This window comes from Caenorhabditis elegans, chromosome X (assembly GCF_000002985.6).
Source record: "Caenorhabditis elegans chromosome X".
Classification (NCBI taxonomy): domain Eukaryota; kingdom Metazoa; phylum Nematoda; class Chromadorea; order Rhabditida; family Rhabditidae; genus Caenorhabditis; species Caenorhabditis elegans.
The window spans coordinates 5,945,389-5,970,371 of NC_003284.9; the positions used below are offsets into that span (position 1 = coordinate 5,945,389).

General features: G+C 34.4%; 4 protein-coding genes and 1 non-coding gene across 6 annotated transcripts; 2 read left to right on the top strand and 3 right to left on the bottom strand.

Annotated features, from left to right (window-relative positions):
- Positions 1-427: 427 nt before the first annotated feature.
- mig-23 (Nucleoside-diphosphatase mig-23) lies at positions 428-3,481 on the bottom strand. The gene is made up of 9 exons (NM_076593.9): positions 3,347-3,481; positions 2,710-2,793; positions 2,441-2,660; positions 2,244-2,383; positions 2,040-2,197; positions 1,773-1,991; positions 1,321-1,722; positions 936-1,045; positions 428-881 (listed from the first exon to the last, which is right to left on the bottom strand). The coding sequence occupies exons 1-9, from the start codon at positions 3,459-3,461 to the stop codon at positions 671-673; spliced, it is 1,659 nt and encodes a 552-aa protein (NP_508994.1). The 5' UTR covers positions 3,462-3,481; the 3' UTR covers positions 428-670.
- Positions 3,482-4,140: 659 nt separating this feature from the next.
- On the bottom strand, positions 4,141-7,786 carry R07E4.5 (VWFA domain-containing protein). Its single transcript, NM_076594.6, has 6 exons — positions 7,621-7,786; positions 7,390-7,575; positions 6,625-6,976; positions 5,415-6,571; positions 4,814-4,940; positions 4,141-4,753 (listed from the first exon to the last, which is right to left on the bottom strand). Exons 1-6 carry the CDS (start codon positions 7,780-7,782, stop codon positions 4,284-4,286), a joined length of 2,454 nt encoding a protein of 817 aa, NP_508995.1. The 5' UTR covers positions 7,783-7,786; the 3' UTR covers positions 4,141-4,283.
- A 283-nt stretch (positions 7,787-8,069) lies between these two features.
- Positions 8,070-8,342, top strand: R07E4.3 (Cytochrome b-c1 complex subunit 8; the record flags this gene model as incomplete). The annotated part of the gene is made up of 1 exon (NM_076595.6): positions 8,070-8,342. The coding sequence occupies one exon, from the start codon at positions 8,070-8,072 to the stop codon at positions 8,340-8,342; it is 273 nt and encodes a 90-aa protein (NP_508996.1).
- A 5,090-nt stretch (positions 8,343-13,432) lies between these two features.
- R07E4.10 lies at positions 13,433-13,505 on the bottom strand. Its single transcript, NR_071199.1, has one exon. It is a non-coding gene; the product is annotated as an Unclassified non-coding RNA R07E4.10 (non-coding RNA).
- Positions 13,506-13,726: 221 nt separating this feature from the next.
- Positions 13,727-24,885, top strand: R07E4.1 (Fibronectin type-III domain-containing protein; the record flags this gene model as incomplete). Of its 2 annotated transcripts, none has more annotated exons than NM_001375040.2 (22): positions 13,727-13,848; positions 15,834-15,923; positions 16,037-16,107; positions 17,999-18,149; positions 18,545-18,582; positions 19,378-19,488; positions 20,220-20,423; positions 20,481-20,575; positions 20,997-21,186; positions 21,253-21,441; positions 21,487-21,594; positions 21,650-21,740; positions 21,784-21,993; positions 22,195-22,479; positions 22,522-22,666; positions 22,735-22,914; positions 22,960-23,074; positions 23,121-23,284; positions 23,336-23,412; positions 23,466-23,762; positions 24,039-24,270; positions 24,311-24,885. In NM_001375040.2, 22 exons carry the CDS (start codon positions 13,727-13,729, stop codon positions 24,548-24,550), a joined length of 3,405 nt encoding a protein of 1,134 aa, NP_001361971.1. In that variant the 3' UTR covers positions 24,551-24,885. The 2 variants fall into 2 exon arrangements, with proteins under 2 accessions (NP_001361971.1, NP_001361972.1); NM_001375041.2 differs by lacking the exon at positions 13,727-13,848 and adding an exon at positions 14,110-14,248 and having other exon boundaries at positions 24,311-24,799.
- Positions 24,886-24,983: the final 98 nt, after the last annotated feature.

Genomic DNA, 24,983 nt, shown 5'->3' on the forward strand with positions numbered 1-24,983 from the left:
TGTAACATTGGACGGACATGAAAAAAGTGAAATCCTCCTGAAATTATGCCCCGGACCTACCGTCAGCGCAGAAAAAATCCAAATGTTGCTTCGAGTTGTTTTGAGTTTTTTAAAAATTATTTTTCACAGTTGCAATTTTAACTATTACACAAAAAAACTAAACGCAATCAATGTTGATGCAGAAGAAAAACGTCATCGTATTTTGGCGTTTTTGGTGAACTGCCAGAGCTATTCAAATACGTTTTCATCTGGAGGTTCCTGCTTGATATTTTTTGGAGATTGTCTTTGGATATTTTTTTTGGTAGCAATAAACAGAAAACATACATTCGTTTTTTGGTGGGCATTTGAAAGTTAATTTTTCCGATTGCGGGTCATAATTGTATACTAGACACTTGTATCTCGAACTTGTATTGTTGCCATTAAAAAATAAATAAATAAAAATTTATTTAGAATTGAAAAATTATCAAAATTCCCGGTAAAAATATAAATCGTAACTGATTACATGTCAAGATAAATTATTTTCAATACATTAAAAAGTATCACATATAAATTACTAAACCCGTAAGATCTAACAAAAAAGACAGGACAATAAAACTTTGGAAGGCAATTGAAGTGCGATGTGATTTGACAATAAAACACGTATTGGAACACACACGATTAGAAAGATTGACTAGGCAAAGTTCTCAAGAAATGAAGAAGAAGTACGGTTTTCTTTAAGCATTTTGTAGGAGTATTGACTGCGTGACATCCCAAAAGAGGACCGACGTTTGTCATCAAAGCATAGTACAGACTGCTCCTTAGCGCATACCAAGACGAAAAGACAGAAAACGGCGGAAAGGAAGAATAGCGGAGCCCATAAGCTTTCGGAGGAAGAATGAGTCCTGGAATAACCCAAAATATGAAACCAAGGCCCAATCCCATTTTTAGGAACATACTCTTTAACGATGAGATTTCTAGAAGAATCCCGAAGGGGAAAGAATCTCATATGATAGATCATTGCTCCGAGAGCCCATTGAACTTCTTGTCCTGCTATTGTGGAAACACTCTAAATTATTTATACATGTGGTGGCGAATTTTTTTTAATCCTAAAAATTGTCTAGACGGATCGAGAATTTAAAGGAGACATTTTAAAAATTTTAAAAAGAAAATATAGCGTTTCAAAAAAAAATCGAAAAAAGCTGAAACCGTGCTGCAATTTCAAACCTTGACCACAATAGTTTAGCGGTGGCGAAAAATTAATTCAAAATAATTATGCTAATTAAGGTACTTTTTCATTCGATCAATGCTCAACTTATTCAAGATTTGTTCAAATTGTATTACCTGGAATTTGTTGTGAGTCTTATCTACTGAGAACCCATCATGCAACACTGATGTTATCCATGCCGACTTAAAGCACTGAGTTCTTAATCTTTCCTCGTCAGCTCTCGGGTACAACTGTTTCTTCGACTCTGCTTGGATCGTGGACCATCTTTTACTACAATACTGCTGCGTCTTTTTCGCAATATTTTCCGCATCATACTGTCCTCCAAGACCCAATACATCATGGGTTGAGTACCAGTATTCTGAGAACCCATACATCTCAATGTTCGACAGTGGTATACTCGGAGCAGGAACAGCTCCAAAATAGCATTTTGCCGCTTCAGCTTTACAGACTTCCGAACTTGATTCCGGATTGAGAAGCTTTTTCACTTCATTTGAACAAGTATTCCAGTTTCCGGTACCCTAAAAATAATTTTATTCGAATTTTCAAATAAGCCCAAAAAACAACATACTCTTCGCACAAAATTTTCTCCGTTTTCCAGTGTGACGGTTTTATGTAAGTTCAGTGGCATGCAATCATCTTGAATGACTGTTCCATTTTGATCTTTCAATTTTGACAGCAACATGTGCTCGTACTTCCGGATTCCTTCGTTGACTCCGTAGCCAAGAAATGTTGTCACAAACAGTTTATACTTGAATAACGAGTCGTCTTCCCTGCATCCGAGGTTAATCTTAAAATTGCACATATTTAAAAAGTAGTTACTTAAAGCAAAACTCACATTTTCCACATTAATACTGCTAAAACTGTCAGTGTCAGGAAGCTCAAATGCAATTTGAGCACTTGCTCCACCCATATCAATCATTCCAACAGTTTTTTGCCTTGCATGTGCTGGCGAGGTTCCCGGGAAATCCAATGTAGCTGTTTTGTTGAACTTTCCTAAATATCAAAAAAATAAATACAAAGAAAATATTGAAAACCTTACCAAGAGCATAATTGACTGCAATCCAACTATAAATTCCTTCCCATTTTCCTTCGATTATCCTGATATGCTCTTTCAGTACTTGCATCGATGTAATTTTTGGTAGCTTATTACGTAGGTTTTTGAGAACAGCTTCTTTTTGTCTGAAAGTTTGAAATTTTAGAAAAAGGAAACCATGATATCACCCGATTAAAACATACTCGTCAGGAATCAATCTCATTCCAGCAGTGGCAAAAATGAAAACAGGTGTATACGGCCTTTTTTCTTCTGGGATATGTCTTTCGGCAAGTTCCATAAGTGGCCTCAGATATTCTGCAGCTTGGGCAGGTTTTGTTCCAAATGTGCTCAGTCCGGGACTGATCTTCTTCATGACCGGCTTGTTATCGTATATCACTGGTTCAATTTGGATCAATTCGGAGTCTAGAAACAATTGTGAAAAATGTATTAGTTTTATAATTTAAAGTAAAACCTGAAGTACTAATCCAGTTGTAAACGAATAACCGTGTTCCAGTTGACCCTGCATCACAAATCACCCCATACGACCTTTCTTGATCTGTAAAAATAAGGATTGAGTTGGCGTATTAGATTTTGTTTCTAAATATGTGTACTAATTGTGAAAAAGTTAAGCTCAATAATGCAAATAGTACTGAAATGAGTATTACCGAACATTAATTTTACTGCAAAATTTAAACTTCTCAAGTCTGTCAAACCTCAAATTTCCGTTGTGAATAATAAAATACATAATAAAGCAAATACTGAACGACCGATTTCCACCAAAACTAACAAAGTCTGTGAAGCTTTAATTGTTTTTTTATTTTTGAAATCATTTAAAGTAAAGTTTGCAAAGAATTTCAAAAACTAACAATACTTTCGGCGGTTTTTCAGGGAAGTTACACACGGTCCTGCTCGGTTAGTTATCGAAATTACTTAATTAGTTAACGTTTCTATTAGCCAATTACACGTTATTAATGATGTTTTTCAATAGGTTCTGATAATACGGATTCTATTGTTTCAAATTTATGTATCAAAGTTTTTTTTCCAAAAATTATTTATAATCTTTTTTATACTTTTGTATAATAAAAACTTCAAAAATCCAAACAACTCACCATCTGCTATCACTTTTGGAGATGTGTGTGCTTCTACCACATAAATAAATACAATAACTGGAAAGAATATCATTGCCGAAACGGCAAGAATGGTGAATCTAAGACTGACACGCATAGGATCACCGCATTCGGACGCTGCAATTCGGAATAATATTGTCAAAAAACAACAAATGTGAGAAGCGACAAGGATATTGAGAACAATAAAATTACGGTACTGGTGTAGTAGCTGTACCTAAAAATTTAATTTCCATTAAATTCTAGTCTAATCGAATCTTGATGTTATGTTGTATTTTTACGCTTAAAAACCACTATTTCAAAGCATACCATTGTAAAAAAAGGTCACTGCAACTTTTAAAAATGGTTTTAAAATTTTGTGGTATGGCTCCTACATAAGTACCAAAAATAAATTTATAAAAGTTTTAAAAATTATATTTTGACTTTCATTTTAATTGAAATTCAAAACAGGTTTGCCTGTATTTCATTCAAAGCGCACTTCCGAACAAGGAACAAAAAGGAAAAGATAAAAACCCGATTCAAACAGTTTGCGGAAATGTATAAAAGCTACCAAAACCGTGTCGTTTCACACAGCGCCAGCGTGGATTTGTTCCGTGTCTGCGCCTCTCATCACCAACACGCGTTGCTTGGAAGGAGAGGTATGATGAGAAGAGCAAACACTACTGGCATTGATTGATTCAAATTTTGAATCAAAAGTTGTTCAAAAGCGAAAATAAAGTAGTGATAGCAGTGATTTTGAACACCGACATTTCCAATAACAAAAAAATAGGTAATTGTTTGACAGGAAATCTTCATTCACAGGAACATAACAGCAATAATGAGAATCTTCGGAGTAACTACCCGGATATCAGAAAATAAAAATATGAATTGATAACAAATAATAATATAAGCTTCACAAGCTACAGTAATAATTTTTAGTCCGCTAGTGGCGTGGGCGTTGAGTATGGTGAGCGTACTGTCCATGCTGAAGATGCTGCGAATGCGAGGCGCGTGGTCCACGATGTGGATGTACAGGATGATGGGCATGGTGCAGATGTGGCTGATGATGTGGCATCTGCTGATGGTGTGGGTGCGGCTGAGTGTAATGATGACGTCTTGATGAAACCGCCTTTCTTGGTCTTGGCTGATAAAGCATTTGCTCGCTGAGTTGCTCAAAGTACTGAGCAGCACCGTCGGCTACTGGAACAGCCTGTCTCTCAAGCCCATATGACTCCTCACGAATTAATATTGCAAACTGTCGAGCCATTTCAGGGCTCTGACCATAAATCACCATCCGAGTCATGTTCTGGTATTCCTTCTCAAATAAAGCAGATCGGTCCTGAAGTTTTCGCAGAGCCCGGACCATTTTGTTCACATAGAATTGCATGGCTTCTGGTGAGTACCATCCGGTCACTGAAATTTTGAGAAATAATTAACAATTAGACTTTAATTTTCGGAATATCATTGACTTACGTTTGGTGTAATCATGATTTGGCTCTGGGCCGACAACTGTCTTTTCACGCTCCGTCAGCTCTTCAAAGATATCATCGTCGTTGACTATAGCTATCTGCTTTTCAAACTTTTCCCAAGTCATATCGAGCTAAAATTTATACTTTTAAGCTCAATGTTTAAGTTTATGGCCGAGTTGCACCAATGGACAAATTGTTAAAAACCACTCCTATGGTGCTAAAATTACCAAATCTCATAGTAAACTTTTTTTCAAAATTTTTTTGAAATTTTGTTGTTTTGAAAAGGGGCAATTACTCAGTGCTTGCTACGTTATCGGAAGCCGTCGATCAAAAAAATTCCCTTTGAACTTTATAGCCCACTTATGTTTCAAATATTCCCACATCATAGGACTTAAACATGCTACCGTGCTATAATTTTCCAAAAGTTACAAAAAAAACTCAGTAATTGCCATTTTCGAGTGTTAATAAAAGATTTTAAAGATTGTGTTGAAAATTTTAATTATGATATTTGGTCACTTTAGCACAATAGAAGTTGGCTTTAACAATTTTTCCATTGGTGCTACTCGAACTTTAATTTCTGTCCCAAATCGTATTCAAAATCTTACCACAATGATCTGAATATATTTCCCATAATCAAAAACATTCTCCTGTGACTGATTATCATCTGCGGCTGTTTCTTCACTCATTTCTTGCTTGATTTCTGCTGCTTTCAGCTCTGTCTGACCTTCCAAAGGAATTAACTTAACCGGCTGATCTTGATTCGTTGTCAAATCTTCCATTGGTGGTTCTTCCGGCACAACCGCATCGTCGACAATACAGCTTTCTTTCTTTACCTCCACAGGTAAAGAATCTTGTACCTTGTCTTGAGCACGAAGATCGACATCACCAACAGGAACTGCTACACGCAAATCAACATCTTGTGATCTGTAATCAACATCCTTGGGAGCTGATGGTTCACGCATATCGACGTCTTGTGTTTCGAGTGGAATTGTTGGAACTGTCGGAATGATTTTCACAGTTTGCGGGATAACGGGAACCATATCTGGAGACGCTGGACAATCCATCGGAGGACTTGCTGGAGAGTCATCTTCAGGTGCGGCAGCGGATTGAAGTTTGTCCTTCTCTTCTTCCAGTTTTTTAACAGCATGTTCTTCAAGTTTTGCTTTAAGCGTTTCTTCATCATAATAAGTCTTGTCATCTTTGTCAAATTCGCGGAGTCGAAGAATAACTGGTCTGCGTAACCCAGTGTAGCGCTCCGTTGCACATGCAACTAGGAACAATGGATCTGGTGTCCCATCTGCTGAGGCTTTTCCGTCTTCATTCTCTTTGGTTTCGGCTTCTTTGTCGTTTTTCACTTCAGAAAGTAGATCGCCATTTTTGGCGTCTTTTCCTTTCTTTGCATTTGAAGGTTCGAGGGTTTGCAATCTTCGCTTTCTCCCTCCTTTAGTCAAATTTGTTTTTTCATTTTTGACATTTTCGGCTGTAATTGGACCAGACTCTCCGTCTCCTTCGTAGCCGTTTTCATTGTTGGGAACAAGGTTTGGAAATTTTTTTTTCGGTGCTCGAGGTTTCACTGGAACAACTGGCGCAGTTGTTTCAGACTTCATGTCGTCAATTTCCTTTTTGATATCTTCATTGGATTTTTCAAGGCTTGTATCAGAACTCCGATCGTTTTCATCTTCTTTTTCCAGGAGTGCTACAGGCTTATCACCAATGATCTCTTTCAAAACACAATATGCGACTGCATTATTCACTTTCGAACCTGGAAATAGGACAGGTTAAATAATTAAAACATTTGCATATTACAGTAGTTACCTTTTTTGTCATAGCACTTGTCAATTGGAAGAAGGAAACTTCTCGTCAAAACTGAAATCGTTTCCAGTGGCTGATATGTTGATGTGCCAACAATGTCAATTTTGGTAAGTTCGTAGGGCACATTTTTTCTCACAGTACAAGGTGCAAGTTCTACTCCAAAAGAAGTCCCGAAATTGACCGTTGTGACGTAGTTCTCGGTAATCTTCTTGTGAATTGTCGCAGCTAGTTTTTTTGAAGTTCCGTGTTCAACCAGATGAACATCGCTTTTGAGTCGTTCAGAAATATTTAGTTTGATTCCAGAAAAATCGAGAAACGTCATCTTTTTGTGGTATTTGTGGAACATTTTGAGAATCTGAATTTATGATTGTTTTTTTTTTATTTCTTATTTAAAGGTAAAGTTTTATGGTGTTACAATGACTGAATATAATTTTGAAACTTTTCAAAACATTTTGGAAATTAATATTTTTGGCCAAAAAGCGGTGACAACCGAGCTTGTGCCACTCTTCGAGAAATGAAACACAAATCCCTACAATGTTGGAATATAAATATTTTCAACATGAATAACATAAAAAAGGAAATTATTATTTTTCATCGATAACTTCCAAAACAGACTGGTGAAAGCTTACTTTTCATCGCTTTTTTGAAGTTTTCCGAACACTGCCGAAATTTTTTTTAAATGATATTTAGTTATTTCAACACCAAAAGAGTGATTTTTCACAATTTCCTCTCTGGCGTTACTCCACCTTTAATGTGGTGACAACTTACTTTTTCATTAACAATAGTGGATACAATGAAAAATAACGCATTTTCATCCTCATCGGCGTCCAACGCAGTTTTCCAAAGCGAAAGAAAATCATTCTGATCTGATGGCTCAAAAATCATACTTTTCGAATCCTCAAACATCTTCAGTGCTTTTCCTTCTTCCAGTTCAATGTAATTATCACCAATGTGCTGAAAAAAGTGTAAACTTTATAAACTATTGCTTCAAAAACTCACAATATGAACTCTATCGATATAGGTCGGCTGATGATCTCCTTTTTTGCAAATTTCACGCAGAAAAATGTACGCATTCTCCATTGGTGTCGCATCACAATCGATAATTGCATGCATTTTTATACTCGCGTCGACTAAAAAGTGAATTTGGTTGGGAAACGGCATTCCTGAAAGAACAATATTCAATTTCTAAAATAGCATTTAAAAAGTAAAGAAATAAAAACCACACTTTGCAAAAAAATCTAAAAATTGGATAATAAATGAGGAAACTTAACGTATAACGACAGAGGCACCCTCCAAGGTGCACACATTTATACGGCCGGGTCTCGCAGCGTGTTCTCAATGGAGCGTCCTTGCACACCAACCAACTGAGGCGCTCGTCGCAACTGCTGTATACTTTTTCCATTGAAATTTACTTTAACTTCTTAATTTGTTTATTATTTCAGATAAAAATGAGGCCTTCAGCCGTTGCAATGGGAAAACATTTTGGAAATTTGGGAAAAATGTATGGAGAGCATAGATTTGCATTGGCTCCAAACGAACAAAAAGCTTATAAAGGATTCTTCGATCAGGCATTTGTGAGAACCTTCAAAACCTACGTTTGGGATCAATGGTACTACTACATTCCACAAACTATTGGTGCATATCTTCTCTACGATTGGGCCAAGAAGACAAATGTTGCTGCAAACCGCAAAAATCCAGCTGATTTTGCCAACGACGAATAACTTGTGGAAGAAGTTGGATTAGTTATTTCAATGTATTAATTGAAATCAACGTTGGAATTTTTTCTCAAATAAAATGTATTACTAGAATCACAATGTGTTTTTGTACACAAGCATATCAAAATATGATTTACTTTAAAACTGCAGTACAAGAAAAAAAGCTAATTATTTTGTCAGCTGATAATGTTTTCATACGTAAAAAATCAGGCGGGAGAACTGCCAAAGTTAAGCAAGGAAATACCAGACTAAAGGATCAAATGCGGTATTCTAATGTTTGATATAGTCAAATCAAACATTGCAAACATGCAAGATAGACTATTATTAGTATGTGTACGCATTAAAACAGTATAATCGGCAAGAACCTCTAATAATTCTTTCAAAAACGTTTGTAGTAGAATAATTAAACACTTGAATACATTTTAGATTTTTCAAAAACTTCAGTCAAAATTGTGGCAAGTTGCCAAATTTTCCGAAACAAAATTAGTAAACCGTAGGACGACTTCAAAAACAATTATATAAAAGAGCAAACTGAATTTTCACTACTTCGTGACTGCACATAAAACAATCGCAAACTTAAAAAATTTTTTGCTATTGTTTTTAGTCATTTCAGGAACGTGGGGAAAAATTAAAAAATATTCTCCAGAAAAAAGCAATTAGAAAAAGTCAAAGTTAATATTTTCTAAACAAAACTGTCATCCTAAAAAGATTTCAAACCACAAGTGGCAAACCACAGGTTTTGAAGCTGATCTATGCTGTCAGAAGATTTATACTTTTTTACATTGGTAACTAAAGAGATATGTAGAGCATGTATTTGCGTCTAGCAACCGTTTTGCTTGTTTTGTTGTTTCTATTCAAAAAAAAGTCTACTTCCAGACAGCTGAAAAATTAGTTACAAAATATTATCGCTGGCTGGTCAATTTTTCTTTCATTTATCTAAATTTAACTCGATTTGATCTTTCAACCTTTTATACCGCTCAAAAAATACTGTTAGTCTTTGTTTTATGGATACTTTTGACAGCAGCTTTGCCAAATATTTGATTTGTTATCTTCTGATTCGAACAAAACAAATTAAACGGAAAGCGTGAAAACCTTTGAAAGCAGATAATTGATTCATAATTCCGTAATATTCTCGAGCTTTCTTCTGTAAGGTTTTTCGATTTATTTACAGTTTCTGTCTCAGGAAATTGGCTGCTGAATTCAATTTTAAATGTTCACAATGTGGGACTTTTCATTTTCCTCTGAAAAAATGTTTCACCAACTTACACTGCAAGGATGGTGTTCTTTTTAAATATGTCCTAATCTATTCCAATCGTATTCCAATGGGTTAATATGATGTAGCACTCACTTATCGGAAATTTATTTTTTGGGTTTCTCTGAAAATTTGAACAGAAAATATGAACAATTTGTAAGAGTTTAATAGCTACCAAATTTTCAAAATTCGCGTTTTTGGCAATAGCGAGCACATTTTTGGCAATTCGAAAATTTGTCAATTATCAAGTAAACATTTTTTGAAAAGTATAAAGCACAACTCTTCTTTGGTCTGTTTAGTTGCAATTTTTAACATATTCGGCAGACTGCACTTTCTGCGATGATCAAATCTCGAAATCATTAAAAAGTGTCAATATATTTTTAAAAAATCTACAGTTATCATTTGAAAGTTTAGCAATAAAATTCCGCACAGAAAAGAACCACTCAACTTTTTCTTTGCCCATATACTCCAATTCACTAGTATTTTCTATTTCTCTACACTTTCTGCTCAATTAAAATTATTCTTATAATGTAGGAAACATATTGAAAAGAATTGGTAAATTATAAAAGAGAGGTACATTTCATCTCAGAAAATGATTCTGACTATAGAAAAAACCAAAGTAGTCATGAGAAATGACAAAAATGAATAATGAGCGCCTTAAAAGCGTATGATTTCACAATTTTCATTTGCCGTAGTTGACTTGTGCTTTTTGAGAGGTTTTGTATTTGAAATACTGGAACTTTTGTTAAGTAGCAAAATTTTTGGAGTTTCTATAAAGACTTAAAAACAAATATTCTAATAGGGTTTCTTAGCAATGTTCAAAAGTTGCTCTCATGGTAAAAAAAATAAACCTCCAAAATTTTTAGATTTTTCTAAAAGTTAAGCCAAAGTTTTGGTAAATTGCCACATTATTCAAAAATGATTTCCACATATTCTGGTTTTTGTATGTTTTATAGACAGTTACGCCTTAAAGAACTTTAAAAAAATCAAAACTTTTCGCTGCGATTCAAATTTCCAGGAGTTTTCAAGATAACGTTTTTTTTATCCTTCACGGAAAATTTATGGTGATATAGATGACCGTGTGAGTATTGAAACAAGTGTTATATATTTATTAAATCAATATAGTCATATTGTTACCCTTTAAACTTTTATACGAAAAAACGAATGCTGTTTGATTCCTTGATTATGATTAATTCCCGTCTCAAAAAGCATCAGTTTTCATGTTATTCAGTTCGTGGGGGTGCCGGTGAACCTTGCATCGCAAGCTCATGTATTCTGTGGTCCCTCAGCAAAACGTATCACATTTTTCATTTTAGAAGGACACCGCGTCGTCTCAAGATGAGAAAGCTCTCTCGCGGTCGCGATGACACACGCACAAAAACCTTTCTACACATCTTGCTTTCTTGACATGCCCAATTGTGATTGCATTAATTATCGGTCATATCTCTATCGAGACCCTCTCAATCCGTTTTTCTGTCCGCAGGCCCCCTAAAGAGCAGTCTATCGGTTTCTTGCTCCCTTTCTTCTTCTTTCTTACTACACCCTTATCCCATTTTAGATGAGCCGCCACAAACCAGCTGGAACGGAAATGCAGTAGCATTGTCCATGATTTCTTGATTCGAAAACACTTTTCTCTAGAAAAATACTAGTGCAAGTTGTTACCCGTGCATGTGAAAAAACCAAAAAAGGAAATGTTGGTTAGGAATGGGTAAACATATACTTTTGAATATCAAAATACATTGTCTTATGGCTCTCACTTTCTCTCTTTCTTTTTTTATTTTGCATGCCTAAGATTTCAAGTTTTTCAGTTTGAATACATCTAGAGGCATTTAATTAAGATTTTTGATCGGACTATGTGTCTCTCGAAATGTAAATATTTCATCTTTTGAAGTGCACGTTACCCTGGATTTAAGAAAACTCCAATGTTTTTGCAATGGAGTTTATACTCTTTTTCCAGCAAAAAAACTTTTCAGCAGGCACTTTCTGTGCAAGTTTGTTAATTATATACCTGTGTATAATTTTGATGCACGAAAATATTTTAATAAGCCTCAGCGTGTTTTTTTTCAATTTTTATTTTTTTTCAATTTTTTTCACTGGTTCACAAAGTCCAAGTCTACCTTTCTTATTAATAATGAAGTCTGAATTATGTTCAAAGTATTTTTTTCGCAATTAAGACAAAAACCTCACAATTGTGACTATATATTGCCCTTTTAGGAAATTTAAATCGTTACAGTCGCGTTTTCAAAATGACTATTCTTAGTTTGAGCTCCAAAAACTGCACCAAATATTAACACAGTTCTTTGTGAACAGTTGAATTATTGAAATTTGAAATTTTTTTAAATATACTTGACCTAGACCTTGTGTCTAAGGAACCAAACGTCACGTTCTAGTTTGAATTGTAGCTGGGTTTCTGACGAAACAGAAGATTAACCTTGTTGACTTCCCTTGTCAGTTTTTCCTTTTTTAAATGTCGAATCAGAGTTTTTTTTTCTTAGATTTTTTGTCAGTACATCGTGATGAAAATAATAAATGGGTTCACAATCCAAGCTTCATATTACTTTTAGTGGGTGGGCATCTCTTGAGACACGGTCTAATGAGATGCAATGTGGATCAATAAATGTCAACACAAGTTTTAAATCTGGGAAGCGTCTCGACTCTTTTGTTTTATTTTTTTCGTCGCCGTTCTATTTTTCGCGCGCATTCCCATCACCCCATCCTCAATTTCACGTGTCATCTTCCAAAATTGGGTGTCATGCTTGCAAAAAACAGCCTTTCATGGCAATTTTCTTCCCGATTTCTGGCAAGAAAACCTGAAACCGAAAACACATACACATTTTTGATCTCAACAACGTATATTATCGGTGGAAAATTTTACGCATGTGGTTTTTATTCTTTGGAAATATTGTATGCTATTGTTTTTGACACATTCTTCAACATATTGTTGATAGTAATCAAATTTTTTCAGCTCGTGGGTCTGTCGTTTATTTTTGTTTTTCATCAAGTTTTTGGAATGCTTTTTTTTATGTATTCTGAAAGTATAAATTCATGGAGTTCTTTCAAAAGTGGTTTAAAACATGTTTGATTATTTTATATGTAACTAGGATACTAGAAAAGATGTTGCAAAGTGCTTTTGGGGCAAGTATTCCAGCAGATATCAAACAAATTCCACGCACTGGCGGAAATTTTAACACTATATTTTTCATAGAATTCGGACTCTCTTGGATTTGAAACTTTAAAAAAATAATTTTGCAGTCATCAAAATTCAAAAAAAAAGTGATATCTCAAATTTGTGTGGATTTTTTGAAACTTTTCCGATTAACTACTAGCCAATAACCCAGCCTACTCATTGTGAACTATCGTATACAAATATATACAGTTTTACCTGTGGAAAAGTTTATTTTCATTAAGTTTGGTTTCCACTGGCACTTCTTCACACTTCTTAGACTTCTCACTTTTTCTATGTAAGATTTGACAATTATATTCACAAGAACAATTCTACATAGGACTTTGGGATTTCTACATAATTTTAAAATCAAATGATCTACTTTTTCGTCAAGTATGATGTGACATAAATTTGAAAATATTAAACTATTACCCACGCTACAAATTTCGAATCATTTTGTTCTTACATGACGAACATGAACTAGATCTTCCATTTTATGACGTGCTTCTTTGGTACTTGTTATATTTGAATCAACAATTATCAAAATACAATCTGTTACACACTTACTCAGATTTATTTAACATTGGAATTTGAAATTCAAAATTTCAAAGCTCGCACTATCCTCTTTCCTTCCCGTCTTATTCATTTCTTTTTTTGGCCTTTTTCATTCACTCTCAAATGATTGGCTTCATTTGTACGCACTTCATCCGCATCTTTATTGTGATCAACCTCATCATCTCGCCATACAAATTCCATGTTGGAGTGAGGAACCTCAAATAACTCTCATCATCACGTGTACACCTCCTTTCACTTTTCCTTTTTCAGCAGATTTTTCTCGCACATTCCTAGATATATTAGACAACTATAGCCTTATAAATATATTGGTAATTTGATCCAAAACAAAGCTATTTTAGGAAAAATACAACACTCTCCAAGTAGAGGAGAGAAAGGCAACTGAACTTCTCCAAAGAAAAAATGAAGTCAAAGCGATCATTTATTCGTGCAATCCTTTTTGTCCTCCGTCTGCAAAAAAACGTCAACGTTCGTCGAAATCAGTCTCGCAGGAATACCATCTTTACCACCAGAAATATCACACGGTGAGCCTGTTTTTCCAACTTTTGGTAGAAGTTTTAGACACTATTTTTGGTGGGATTTGTTAAGAGCCACCACATGTTGCCGGATATCTCATGAGCGATTCTACCCGCTTCCTGATGTTTTTCGATTTTCTGTGGTTTACCAGTTTTCCATTATTTTCCGATACGCCTTTTCCGTTTTCAAGAATTTTCGGATTTTCGGTCGGTTTCTGGATTTCTTTTCTGCCGTTTCCCCTCCCACTCAAACAGAGCTAAACATCTGTTTTGTTCTGACTGAAGATTTGTTACTACGCAAATTCTGCATCTTGAAATTTTTCAAAAACGCTACATAGCAAAAAATGATATTCTTCAAGTTTCCGCCAACTTCTATATTTTTCCAAAGAAAGAAAAAACGATTACAAAGGTAAGTTATTAGAAAACTGGATTGTTTGAAAAATAATTGTGCGATTTTGATAAACTTTCATAGTATAGCGTCTAAAATAAAATTTAAAGAGCTCAAAACTTCTCAAAATGCGAATTTCTATGATTTAATCTTTTATGGCGCACTTCACAGACTAATCAAATAAAACCTAACTTAGCTTAAAAATCCATCCGTTCTCTAATTTTTCAATGCCGTAGTGATCGGAACATAGTTTTTTTTTCAATTAGCGAGATACATTTTCGGTCGGTAGGTGCACAAAAAGTGACACATTTAAGCATTCATCGACCAAAAATGTACCGGAAACCACATAAAAAATCGTCATAAATCACCAAAATTGGAATGAATTTACCAAATATATCACAAAAGTTATAGCAAAACAAACGGATATAATAATTAAAAAACTACGAATTTCCGGAACTGAGAAATATAGCTAAAATTATAGGCAACTGCATTCTAATTGTCTTTAATAAATCAATAATAGTTTTTGACAGATGTTTCCTATTGTCTAATTTTTATGTAAAAACTACTGTTCCTTTTTGTATAAATGTTCAATGAATGTGGACAATACCCGACAATAATTTTCAAATTCAGTTTAGAACCGACTGAAACTTTAAATTATGTTTGCGGTAGCTATCACTTATTCTAAACGCAAGGTGTAATTTATGAAATATTTGCCGAGCGTCTTCATTTATAAAAAGTCAAACTCTGTAGATTTTTAAAATACTGAATCAGAATTTGAAAAAGAGACAGTAGTTCAATATTTCAAAAATGTCGGTGATATGAATCCACTCTCTTTTTTTTTTAAATAAAAACCTCACAGAAAAATTATTTTTCATGGTGTAACGTCACATGAATTTTCATTAGGCATCATCCAAAATTTAAGATTTCTGCCATTTTGTAGGTCAACCGGCAAAAGTTTTTTGTTCTTTAGATTGATAAAGACCAAACTTATTCAAATTATGATTGGTTCCGACTGTATTTTCGTAGTTCCAACTAAGCGTTTTATTCTAAAAATTTCCGATTCTTAAACTTTAAAAAACTTTTTTCCGGATTGTTTACTATTGCGTGATGTCATTGTACACCCACAAAAAGTTGAATATTTGAAGAATGCATCTTTTCATTATACTAAACATATTTTCTCACCATATGCTAAAATTACACATCCGGTCTGCATTCAGAGAAGCGTCAAGTCTAGTGATTTTTGAGTTCTGATTTATGTGAATTCACAAAACGTTACACCCGGAGCACCTGTACTCCACTCATAAAGCACATCGTGCCCTAATTGATAAGAACAGCGAAAAGTGTGGCAAAAAGAACAACAAATAGTTTCTGAAAATGAGACTTCAAAATTTTTCGGTGCTTCCTGCTGAGCACAAAAACAACAAAAATGTTCGGTCATGGTCTCACAACGGGCACCCATAAATCATTGATTCAAAAAGCAATCACACTACGTATGACATGTGTTTGTTGATGAGAAACGGCGGGAAACTTGGCGGTGACTTGGGGGTGGTGTCACCACAAATAAACAACTAGTGTTCGGAATTGTCCAGTTTTTCAATTATTTCAGATGCGAGTCCACCAAGCATCGTCGTCGCTCATCTCACAAAAGTACCCAACGCCATCGGAACAGTGCACCGAGCAGCTCCTACCCACTCCGGTTTGTTTATCAGCTTTGTTATTAGTTGTTCCGGGTGCTTTAAATCATTGGCATTCCTAACGTTAGATTGATCTTGATCTTTAAATTCCTAGGTTTTGAAAAAAATCTTCCAGCTCTCCAAGTGTTATCCGTGCCTCGTTTCTCGACAATCATCACAATCAGCAGGACAATCTTTGTGATTTTGGTCAGTGAATCGTTTAAAAGTCACCTAAATGCAAAAGATCACCTAGATGCAAATTCTGTTTGCTCAAAAAATATGAAACCAGGTCACGAAACGACAAGATTCTGTTGAATGTAAAAAAAGCGCCTTCAATAGTATACTATTGCCGATTTTTCTCTGTGCTTTTTGAGATAATTTGAGCAATGTTGTTTGAGAGAACACCTACTGTGGTTTCACACTATCATAGAATTTGAAAAATGACTTTACAAAAATTTTGCTCAAAATATTTATGTTTTTGGTCCACCTCCAAAACTATTGGCGAAAAGAAATTGAACACTGTTTTTTGACTGGAGCCAAAAGACTTACAATACTTTTTCAAAAGTTTTTTTTACAATGATGTGTGATAATTTTAAAACCAAAGAAGTTAAAAAAGTTTTTAAAAAAATTTCCCACTGGCGCTACCCTTCAAAGAATACTAAACTTTCTAGTGATTTTTCTCTCTCGTTTCCTCAAAAAGGATATTTTTATAATTTATCTCCGAAAAGTCTTGAAAACTCAATAAAAACTCCGTTGCAAAGTATTCCTGCATTCTACAAAGAATCATTGTGAAGACCGGCTACCGTATTTTTAGAACAAATAATTTATTACTCTCAATTCTATTTTTGCATTTTGAACTTCACTATAACCTATTCTCGTCCCAAAAATTAGTGGTCAGAGCAGTTGGTCTTATCGGTGAAGTTTGACGCAACTAAAGCGTCCGGCGTGAAGATGAAGCAGAAAAAAATATGGGAAAATTGAACTGACACCTATGGTTTTCTTCACATTTCCTTAGTCGTTCCGTTTTCCCAGTCTTGATTTGCATCCAAATTGCCAGCAATTTTGTTTTTTCTTTATTTATTCCACCCACTTTTCCAAGATGAATGGAAATTTTTTGATTTTTGTTCCAAAAACTTTACTTATATTTTACTCACGGAACTTTGCGTCATGGATGCGTTTTGCTTTCAAAGTAGCTTCCCATATTTGCTTTAAACATTCCAATTCACCTGTATTTTATTGATAATGTTTGTCCGGTATCGGGTGACTCTGAAATCAAAAGATGGAATTTTTCAAAAATGTCCTTCGTCAGTCAAGTACTCATTTTGTTATCATTCTCCAAAAAGTCGAGTCCACATTTTCAGCAATTCGTTACCCTCACCGGTTTTATTCCAAATTTAGCAATCTTTGGTTCTCCTATTATCAATTTCACAGAATCTTGTGACCGCTAATTTCCATTTCATACCATTAGACTTGATAATCAGGAGGACTCAATTTCAACGACCTCGTTCTTCGCAACGTGATAAACCTGACAAAAAAGATATTTTGTTCAAAAAATGGAAATTCTTATCTTTAATTTAGAATTAGTTTTGTGCACATGTGTGTACTTGCGTTTTTAGATAATTTTTTTAAGCATTCTTTCAAGTTTATAAAGACCATCCAGGCAGAACATTTCCTTTTTTGAACAGTTCAATGTTTATTCAAATTGTTTTCTTTGTGCGTATTGCCGTGAATCCAATTTTCCAATTATTCTGATGAATGATTTGGGGAGCGTACATTTGATTTCAATTTTTAATTTCAAAAAACCTCCGATTCTTTTACTGGCAATTTTACACCTCAAAATTTTGTTGTTGACCATGGAAATTATTACTGGAATTGATAACTTAGTAGACAATGTTCACCTGTTTTGGTACAACAATTTTTTTTTGTTGATAAATTCCCAGAACTGACCATAATAAATTATTTTAGAATAAAACAAAAAATTTGAGACTTTAAGCAACACATTTTGCACCGTTCTTTTGCAAATGTGAATTAGTTTGAAGTAGTTGTCAATTATCTATACATCAACTCAATTTAATAAGCATATATATATATTTTTCAGGAGCCTTTTCCGCGATGTCACAACCATATTTGGTTGGGCTCGATGATTCAAGAGGCCGTCCTCTGATCAGTGTCTGTGCCGGAGCAGCTCATACATTGGCATCCACAGCTTTACTTTGCAGGCAACAATCATTAGATGAACCAGCGACAAGGTAAGTTTTTTTTGTTTCAAATAGTCTCTTTTCGATTATAAAAAGTTTATTAGATGTTCCTTCTTTTCAAAAAAAAATTCTGAGATCAGTTTAAAAGGACTCAAGTAATGTTAGTCGTACGTCATTTTTCATATACTCAAAATAACTAGTCAAAAAAAAATTGTATATATTTTGAAACATTTTTGAATTCTATGTCATTAAAGTTATCAAAAAAAATTTTGCTGCTGCAATACAACTCAAAACTCTTTTTTTAATGAAAAGGCATTTTTCTATTAGGCTTGTATTTTTAATAGTTTTGCACTCGAAATCGGCAATCAAGAAATTGTTTTGCATGCTATAATAATACGATAAATCGAGTAATCTAAATTTCTGTCCAACTTATTTTGCTGTTTCAGAGCGTTGGAAAAAGTTGCTTCAGGACCTATACTCAGAGGTATGTTTTTTTATTATTAATTTTCAACTGTTATCACAGTTTATCCGAATTTCTTGTTACACTTTATACTGAAATTTAAAAAATTCCACGATCTTCTTTCAAAACGCCACAACATTGTTGATTGCGTCATCTCCACTTTTTTATTGTATAGGAAAAAATGAAAGGAATACAGTTTCCGTTGTTAATCATTTTTCTGTCAACATAGAAAATGGCTAAGACGTCCTTGTCCAGAAGTAGAAACGTGGAAAGACGAACCACTAGAAGAGGAAGCCATTCACTTTCTTTTCGGTCGTTATCACGTCTTATCAGAGGTAATGTATCTTCTGAAAAATTGGATTTATATTTAGGGGTTGAAGGGAATTTTTTGAAATATAATGTAAATCGAATGACCAATTTTCCAATTTCAACGAAATTTTGAAGTTTTACAAAACAAGTTGAAATTTTTTATAATATTATTTAACAAAATTTTTAAAAAAAAATTAACAATTAAAATGTAACTGCGATATCTCTTAAATTGTCGTCACTCTTTACTTTTCTAAAATTCCACCATTTAAAATGTAGTAACTTAACATGCTGTGGTCATCAAATTGATGGATGCTTTGTTGACCTGATTTGTCTGTTTCATCCGTTTAACGGCGTTATAATTCACGCCGAGATGCGACCCGTGCGCATCTCAGGTTATCCTTTTTATCCTCCAATCATCATTTGCATAGTCATTTAAATTAAAAAGCAGCCATTTTAAACAAAAGAACCGCGTTTACATCTTGCAAAATTATTTTTTTCTGTTTTTTGCAGGAATCTCCGTCCAACGTCAATCCAGTGTAGAGTTCAGCGAACGTCGGAGAGCCGAAGATGCACAAAAATTGCAGAAAAAAGCAATTAAAACAAATATGATCTCAATGTTTGGTAAGTAAAAAATACTATTGAAGGTGAAATTATGGAGTTTTTTAAAACCGCTCATATCATAGTAGAAAATTTCCAATTGTTTTACAGATTTTGAATTTACAGTCAAAAAGTGATCAGGGCTCACATCAGTTTTCATCAATGATAAAATATAAGTAGGCAAAAAACCGCCTTGCAATACTTCATGCATAAAACCAGAATTATTTTCAGTTTTGCTTCAAATCTAGCAACTTCAAACTTCTATAAACTTAAATCGCACATGATATCACAATATAATGTATCCATCATTGAAAACATAAACATTTGTTTCATCTCCAACAGAAAATCCGTTTTCATGTTGCACTTTGAAAATAAATTTCAACCTTGCACTCTTGAAAGTGCACACGTTCGATTATTAAAGCTTTTAAAAATGCAAGTTTTTAAATTCTAGCATTCCCTATAGTTTCTATTTTTCCTACCATGTTCAAAAAACTGAGCGAGATATTTTTCGGTAAGTTCAGAAATCTGAAGCTTTCTGCATGTTCGAACCCCGAAAATTATTGTTTTTATCGGCGACTTCCAAAAAATAAGTGGAAGTTTTCACCATTTAAAAAATTTTCCAAAATTTTTTGAAACGTTTTATTATGATATTTGATCATTTTAAAATATCATGAGAATGTTTTCAATCATTTCCCCCACATGCCACGTTAAGATAGTGCTGAAAGATCACTTCCATTTCATTTCAAAATTTGTAGGAGCTATCATTGCTTGTGAGCAGAACGACGCAGAAGCACTTCGAGTCGTTATTGACAAAAATCAATTTGATGTCACTAGTGCAGTCAACGGAAATTATGAGCTATATCCCACGAAATGGTCCCTTCTTGACATTGCCATCAATTTGAACAATGTGAAATGTGCATTGCTTCTTCAGGAAAGGGGAGCCATTGAATCATTTCAATGTAAGTCTAAAAATAGTTGTGTTTTTGAAAAGTGAAAACAATCCCGGTTTATTTCAGTTAACACGCTCGAAAAACGGAAGAAGGCCGTCACGGAAGCATTGGAAATATCAAGATCCAAGTTGTCAGAGCTTAAAAAGGCTCCGCATTCCAGAGTGGGTAGAAAAAAAGCAAACGAGATTTGAAATATTACATTGAAAACTATTTAAATGCGCATTGAAATTTGTTTTCAAATTCCTTAGATTACAAACGGTACTACAATACAATTGTATTCAAAACGGTTTTTTTTTGTAATTTTGTTCTTTTCCACAATTATGAAAAAAGATATAGCGCCGGATTCCTTGCAAATTAATTTTTGATAATTTTTCTTATGGTGCAAAATAATGAAAGGTGGTCAGTGGGGAAATGATGAAACCCGGTTCCTATGATGCTTAAAACATTTAAATATCATCATAAACACCATATAAACAATTTAAGTTTTTTATCCATTAGCCTTACTCCTCCCTCCTTCGACAAAAACTGCAAACTTAATGTGATTACCTAAATTCGACTTTACAATATTAACCACTTTTTCAGGACCACGACAAGCGAATAAGTTCCCTCCAGATCCATTTGAGTTTGCTGAAACAAATGGAAGATTTCCTTGAGAAAACTGTTCGCCCCAGAATGTTGCAGAGCGTTTCTGTAGAAGCAATTTCTCATTCCCGAGCCCTCATTCAATTCAACTACAAAGAGCCTCAACAGAGCATTATTTTGAAATTCAGAAGTAATTTTTTAAACCATTTTTCTAATTTTTGATCGAAATAATTTTTTTTAATTTTCAACTTTTCAGTTCAATGGTCGGACACCGAAGATTTCAAAACCATTCTTGGCGAAATAATTGAACCGCGGCCACTGGAGAACAAGATTATTTTGCACAACTTAGAGCATGGGAAACATTACTATTTTACAATTACTTGTATTGGAGTCAATGGGGAATCAAAGCCAATGGTTTGCTGGCCGGGCAGAATTGAAATAACTAGTAAGGTTGATATTTCAAAAGTTAATTGAAAAATGAAATTGCTAGGTTTTGACGACGGTGAAAAACGGGAAAGCTGGTCAGATAGAATAGAAACAATGAACAAATTAATGGAAGATGTTGATAAGCACCGGCAAAGTCTCGTTTGGCAAAGAGGTAACATTTGAAAGTTTCAAAATTTTTTGTATTGCTCAGCCGTTTTTTATTGTAGTATTTCCAATGGAGATTAATGGTAAAAAACGCAAAAATGGATTTCGGGAGCTATTTTCGGCAAGTACTAAACTATCAAAACACGTTCATCAGTAAGTTCATTAGGAATAATTTTTGCTAAAAATAACTTTTTAGCGGAGTTTATCTTGCGGCGTTGATTTATACGGAGGGAAAGGTGTTAGTAACAGTTGACGATTGTGTTCCAATTGTTCCGGTAGACGAAAATGTGACAACTGTATCAAAAGATGATCATCACTGGTTGATCAAGATGTCAATGTGCTGGGATCAAATTAATGGACTGATGGATGTGAACCCAAGTGCATACTCGAATAATGTCTCGTTAAGGTAAGCAGTTATAAAATATATGACAACAAAACTGGGGAAATGGATGAAAATGTCAGACGTGGTTAGTGCAGTATCTACTTTTTAAAAATGTGATAGTACCTATATATTAAATGCTTAAATCGATAGGACAGATGAAAAAACCAGAAACTATAATTATAATTGTGAAAATTAAATATAATGAAAAATTTGAAATCTTTCCAGTTTTCGCAACAAATTAATCAATGCTGCTTTTTCAATGCAAGAGGCACTGGGAATTCGAAACATTGGCCACGTGCACTACATGCCACTGATCTACGACAACTGCTTCTTCCTTCTCACTGTGCGATTTATCGAACCTAGTGTGAACTTCCAGACGATTACGCTGAGATGGTTGCCGTTTAACAAACTTCTACGTAAGAAGATGCCAACAACTGCCATCGATAATATGACCAAGCAACTCCTGAATATTCTGAATTTTTATGAAGCGAGTCAAATTCAATTGCAACGGTGAGCATATATTTTTTAAAAATTACTAACAAAATTATTCAGTGGATTGTATGTCGGTTACTTGAAACTTCATTCTTCATTGAATTCAATTCGTGTTGTTGTACCCGATGTTCTTCCGTCAATGCTTCCCTTCACACGTGTCAGGGACAATCCTCATCTGACAAGAGAGGAGTGGGAATGGATAAAGGTACTTTTATTTATTTTTAGGGGCCTGCTCTGTAAAATTGTGCTCCCAATTTTATTTCCAAATTTCAGTCAATTGACATGAATGAGCCATTTTTTGCAACCAAAGCACAAGAAAGAATCCACTCCGACATTGCTCACGCGATTCATCGCCTTCTTAATGAGCTCGACATTGACCCAGATTTGGTTCCTGGAACAAGGCTGTATCATGCAGAAATCGTACAACCCGATGATAACACCACAGTCATTTTGGTAATTCAAATATTAATCAAGTTCAAAGTAAACTTCGATTTTCAGATTCTACCAAGATCGGACGATGTTTGCTCAGTGCCGACGGGGTCTAGTAAAACAACAGAGTACATGGAGTCAAAACGTCAGTGCAACAGTGTTCCGATACCCGTGTTTGATATGAGTAAGTACTTAAAATTTTGCAATCCTAAAAAAGTCTTAAATTTCAGTTCATTTTCTGACGTATCAGACCAGTTTTCTAACATCATATTGCAAGTTGAGCATATTCTTGGAGCATTTCATGATGATTTCACAATTTGAACAGCGGAAATGTCTATTAGAAAATGACAGCAAAGTGTATAAGAATCAAACGGAGATTTTGAATGAATTCCAGGTAACATTTCAAACGTTTCGTCAACTGTTCTCAATTTCAAAAAATTTTCAGAAAAGATTGGAAGAAATTTGGCAAAATGCACGTTGGATCAGTAGAGTTGCATCGGAGGCCCGTGACAAGCATGTCAAGTAAGACGAAGAAAAAAGTTGACTGAATTTTCAAAAAGTTTTTGAAATTGCAGGGTTTCAAAACATGCTATTCCACTTACCCGCTTTATGACAGCCTTGCCGAGGAATCCGGAAGAAGTCAGGAAGGAAGAAAATGAACGAGAAAGCTTCAGGAGAATACAGCAGAGGCGAAGAATGCGATTAGAGTTACTAGGCGATAGACTAGCGTCTCGAGATGGATCGGATACGGAAGATGAATATGAATTTGTGATGAGTAACGATCCAAACCCAAGAAACAATGGATTTTTGAAATCAGATCAACCAAGGTCTGCACTTAACTCTCCACAACAGAGTTATCGGGACATTGACAGGTGAGCTGATAGGAATGTGATTTTGTTAGTCTATCAGCAACTGCTTTCGTGGTTGAATTTATAAATTTGTTTTTGTAAAATATTCGAAATTGCATAATAGACCACTATAAAAAAAATTGCCTAGAATATTCGAAATTTTCAGTTAAACTTTTGGTAAGAATAAAAGTTCGACATAACCATATCATAAAAAATATCATTAAAAATACTCAAAAAATGTTTGTGTTAATATAATTTCAAAAAAAAAACATTCTAGTACGTTATCATCTACTTTTACAGTGTATATCGACGAAGACGTAAAGTTTCCACTGATTTGGCTCTGGCACTCAGCAACACCAGTCTCAATAATTTGAACGGGATTGAAGAAAAAAACCTGACTCCTGACCGACCACAAATCAAAGAGGACAAAATATTCTTAGAATCCATAAATGTTATGGTTGGGTACGACTGTCAGATTCCGAAAGGAACAAAAATTGCACTTTCGGTAACACAGAGTACAGAAGCTGGAGAGGTAATTTACATTTTATACTAAATAAATTCTTTGATTCCAGGTTGTAAACTTTGTGATTGAACAAATTGCTAAATCGGCTGCTGGCATTGATAATGAAATAACACTCAACGACAGTTCAGAGTTATGCTTGGTAGCAGCATTTGGGCAACGAGAACGACGTTTAAAAAATGAGACAGTAATCCAACGATTAGATAGAACATGGTTAAGGGGCAACTTTTTGATTCGAAGGAAAGATGGATTCATGAATGGAGAAGATATTGCAAATGAATCACTTGTCTGATTATCCGGCAATTTAAGTTATGTATTTACTGTATAGTGTGTAGAATATTGTGGTGGTATGTAACGTTCTTGACCAAAACACCCCCACATTGAACTCATCGCACCTTCGTTGTGCCAAAAATTTTAATTTATTATTTTTGTCATTCCGTTGTTTTATCTTTTAAAAACTTTGATATACATACTTAGATCCCTAAATGTCATGTTTATTTCCACGTATCATTTGGTGAATAGTAAAATAATATTTATTATCTTTTCCTGCTTTTTCAATGTTTTCCTACACATCAAACTTTTTTGCCATTAGGAAATTACTTTCAATAAATCATAGGATAATGGGAACTGACAGGACAATATATAAATTTGCAATGCACAAAAATCACTGCAGATTATTTTATTTTGACGTGTTAAAAATGAATCCACTTGCCTAAAATGACCCG

What these genes read in the sequence shown, in the direction of transcription:
- mig-23 (NM_076593.9), bottom strand. Translation starts at nt 3,461, where the DNA reads ATGCGTGTCAGTCTTAGATTCACCATTCTTGCCGTTTCGGCAATGATA. An exon ending in TGCAGTCAATTATGCTCTTG is followed by an intron (nt 2,198 to 2,243) that starts GTAAGGTTTTCA and finishes TTTGATATTTAG; the next exon opens with GAAAGTTCAACAAAACAGCT. An exon ending in AGACTCACAACAAATTCCAG is followed by an intron (nt 1,046 to 1,320) that starts GTAATACAATTT and finishes TAAATAATTTAG; the next exon opens with AGTGTTTCCACAATAGCAGG.
- R07E4.5 (NM_076594.6), bottom strand. Translation starts at nt 7,782, where the DNA reads ATGCCGTTTCCCAACCAAATTCACTTTTTAGTCGACGCGAGTATAAAA. An exon ending in CCACTATTGTTAATGAAAAA is followed by an intron (nt 6,977 to 7,389) that starts GTAAGTTGTCAC and finishes TCATAAATTCAG; the next exon opens with ATTCTCAAAATGTTCCACAA. An exon ending in CAAGTGCTATGACAAAAAAG is followed by an intron (nt 6,572 to 6,624) that starts GTAACTACTGTA and finishes TCCTATTTCCAG; the next exon opens with GTTCGAAAGTGAATAATGCA.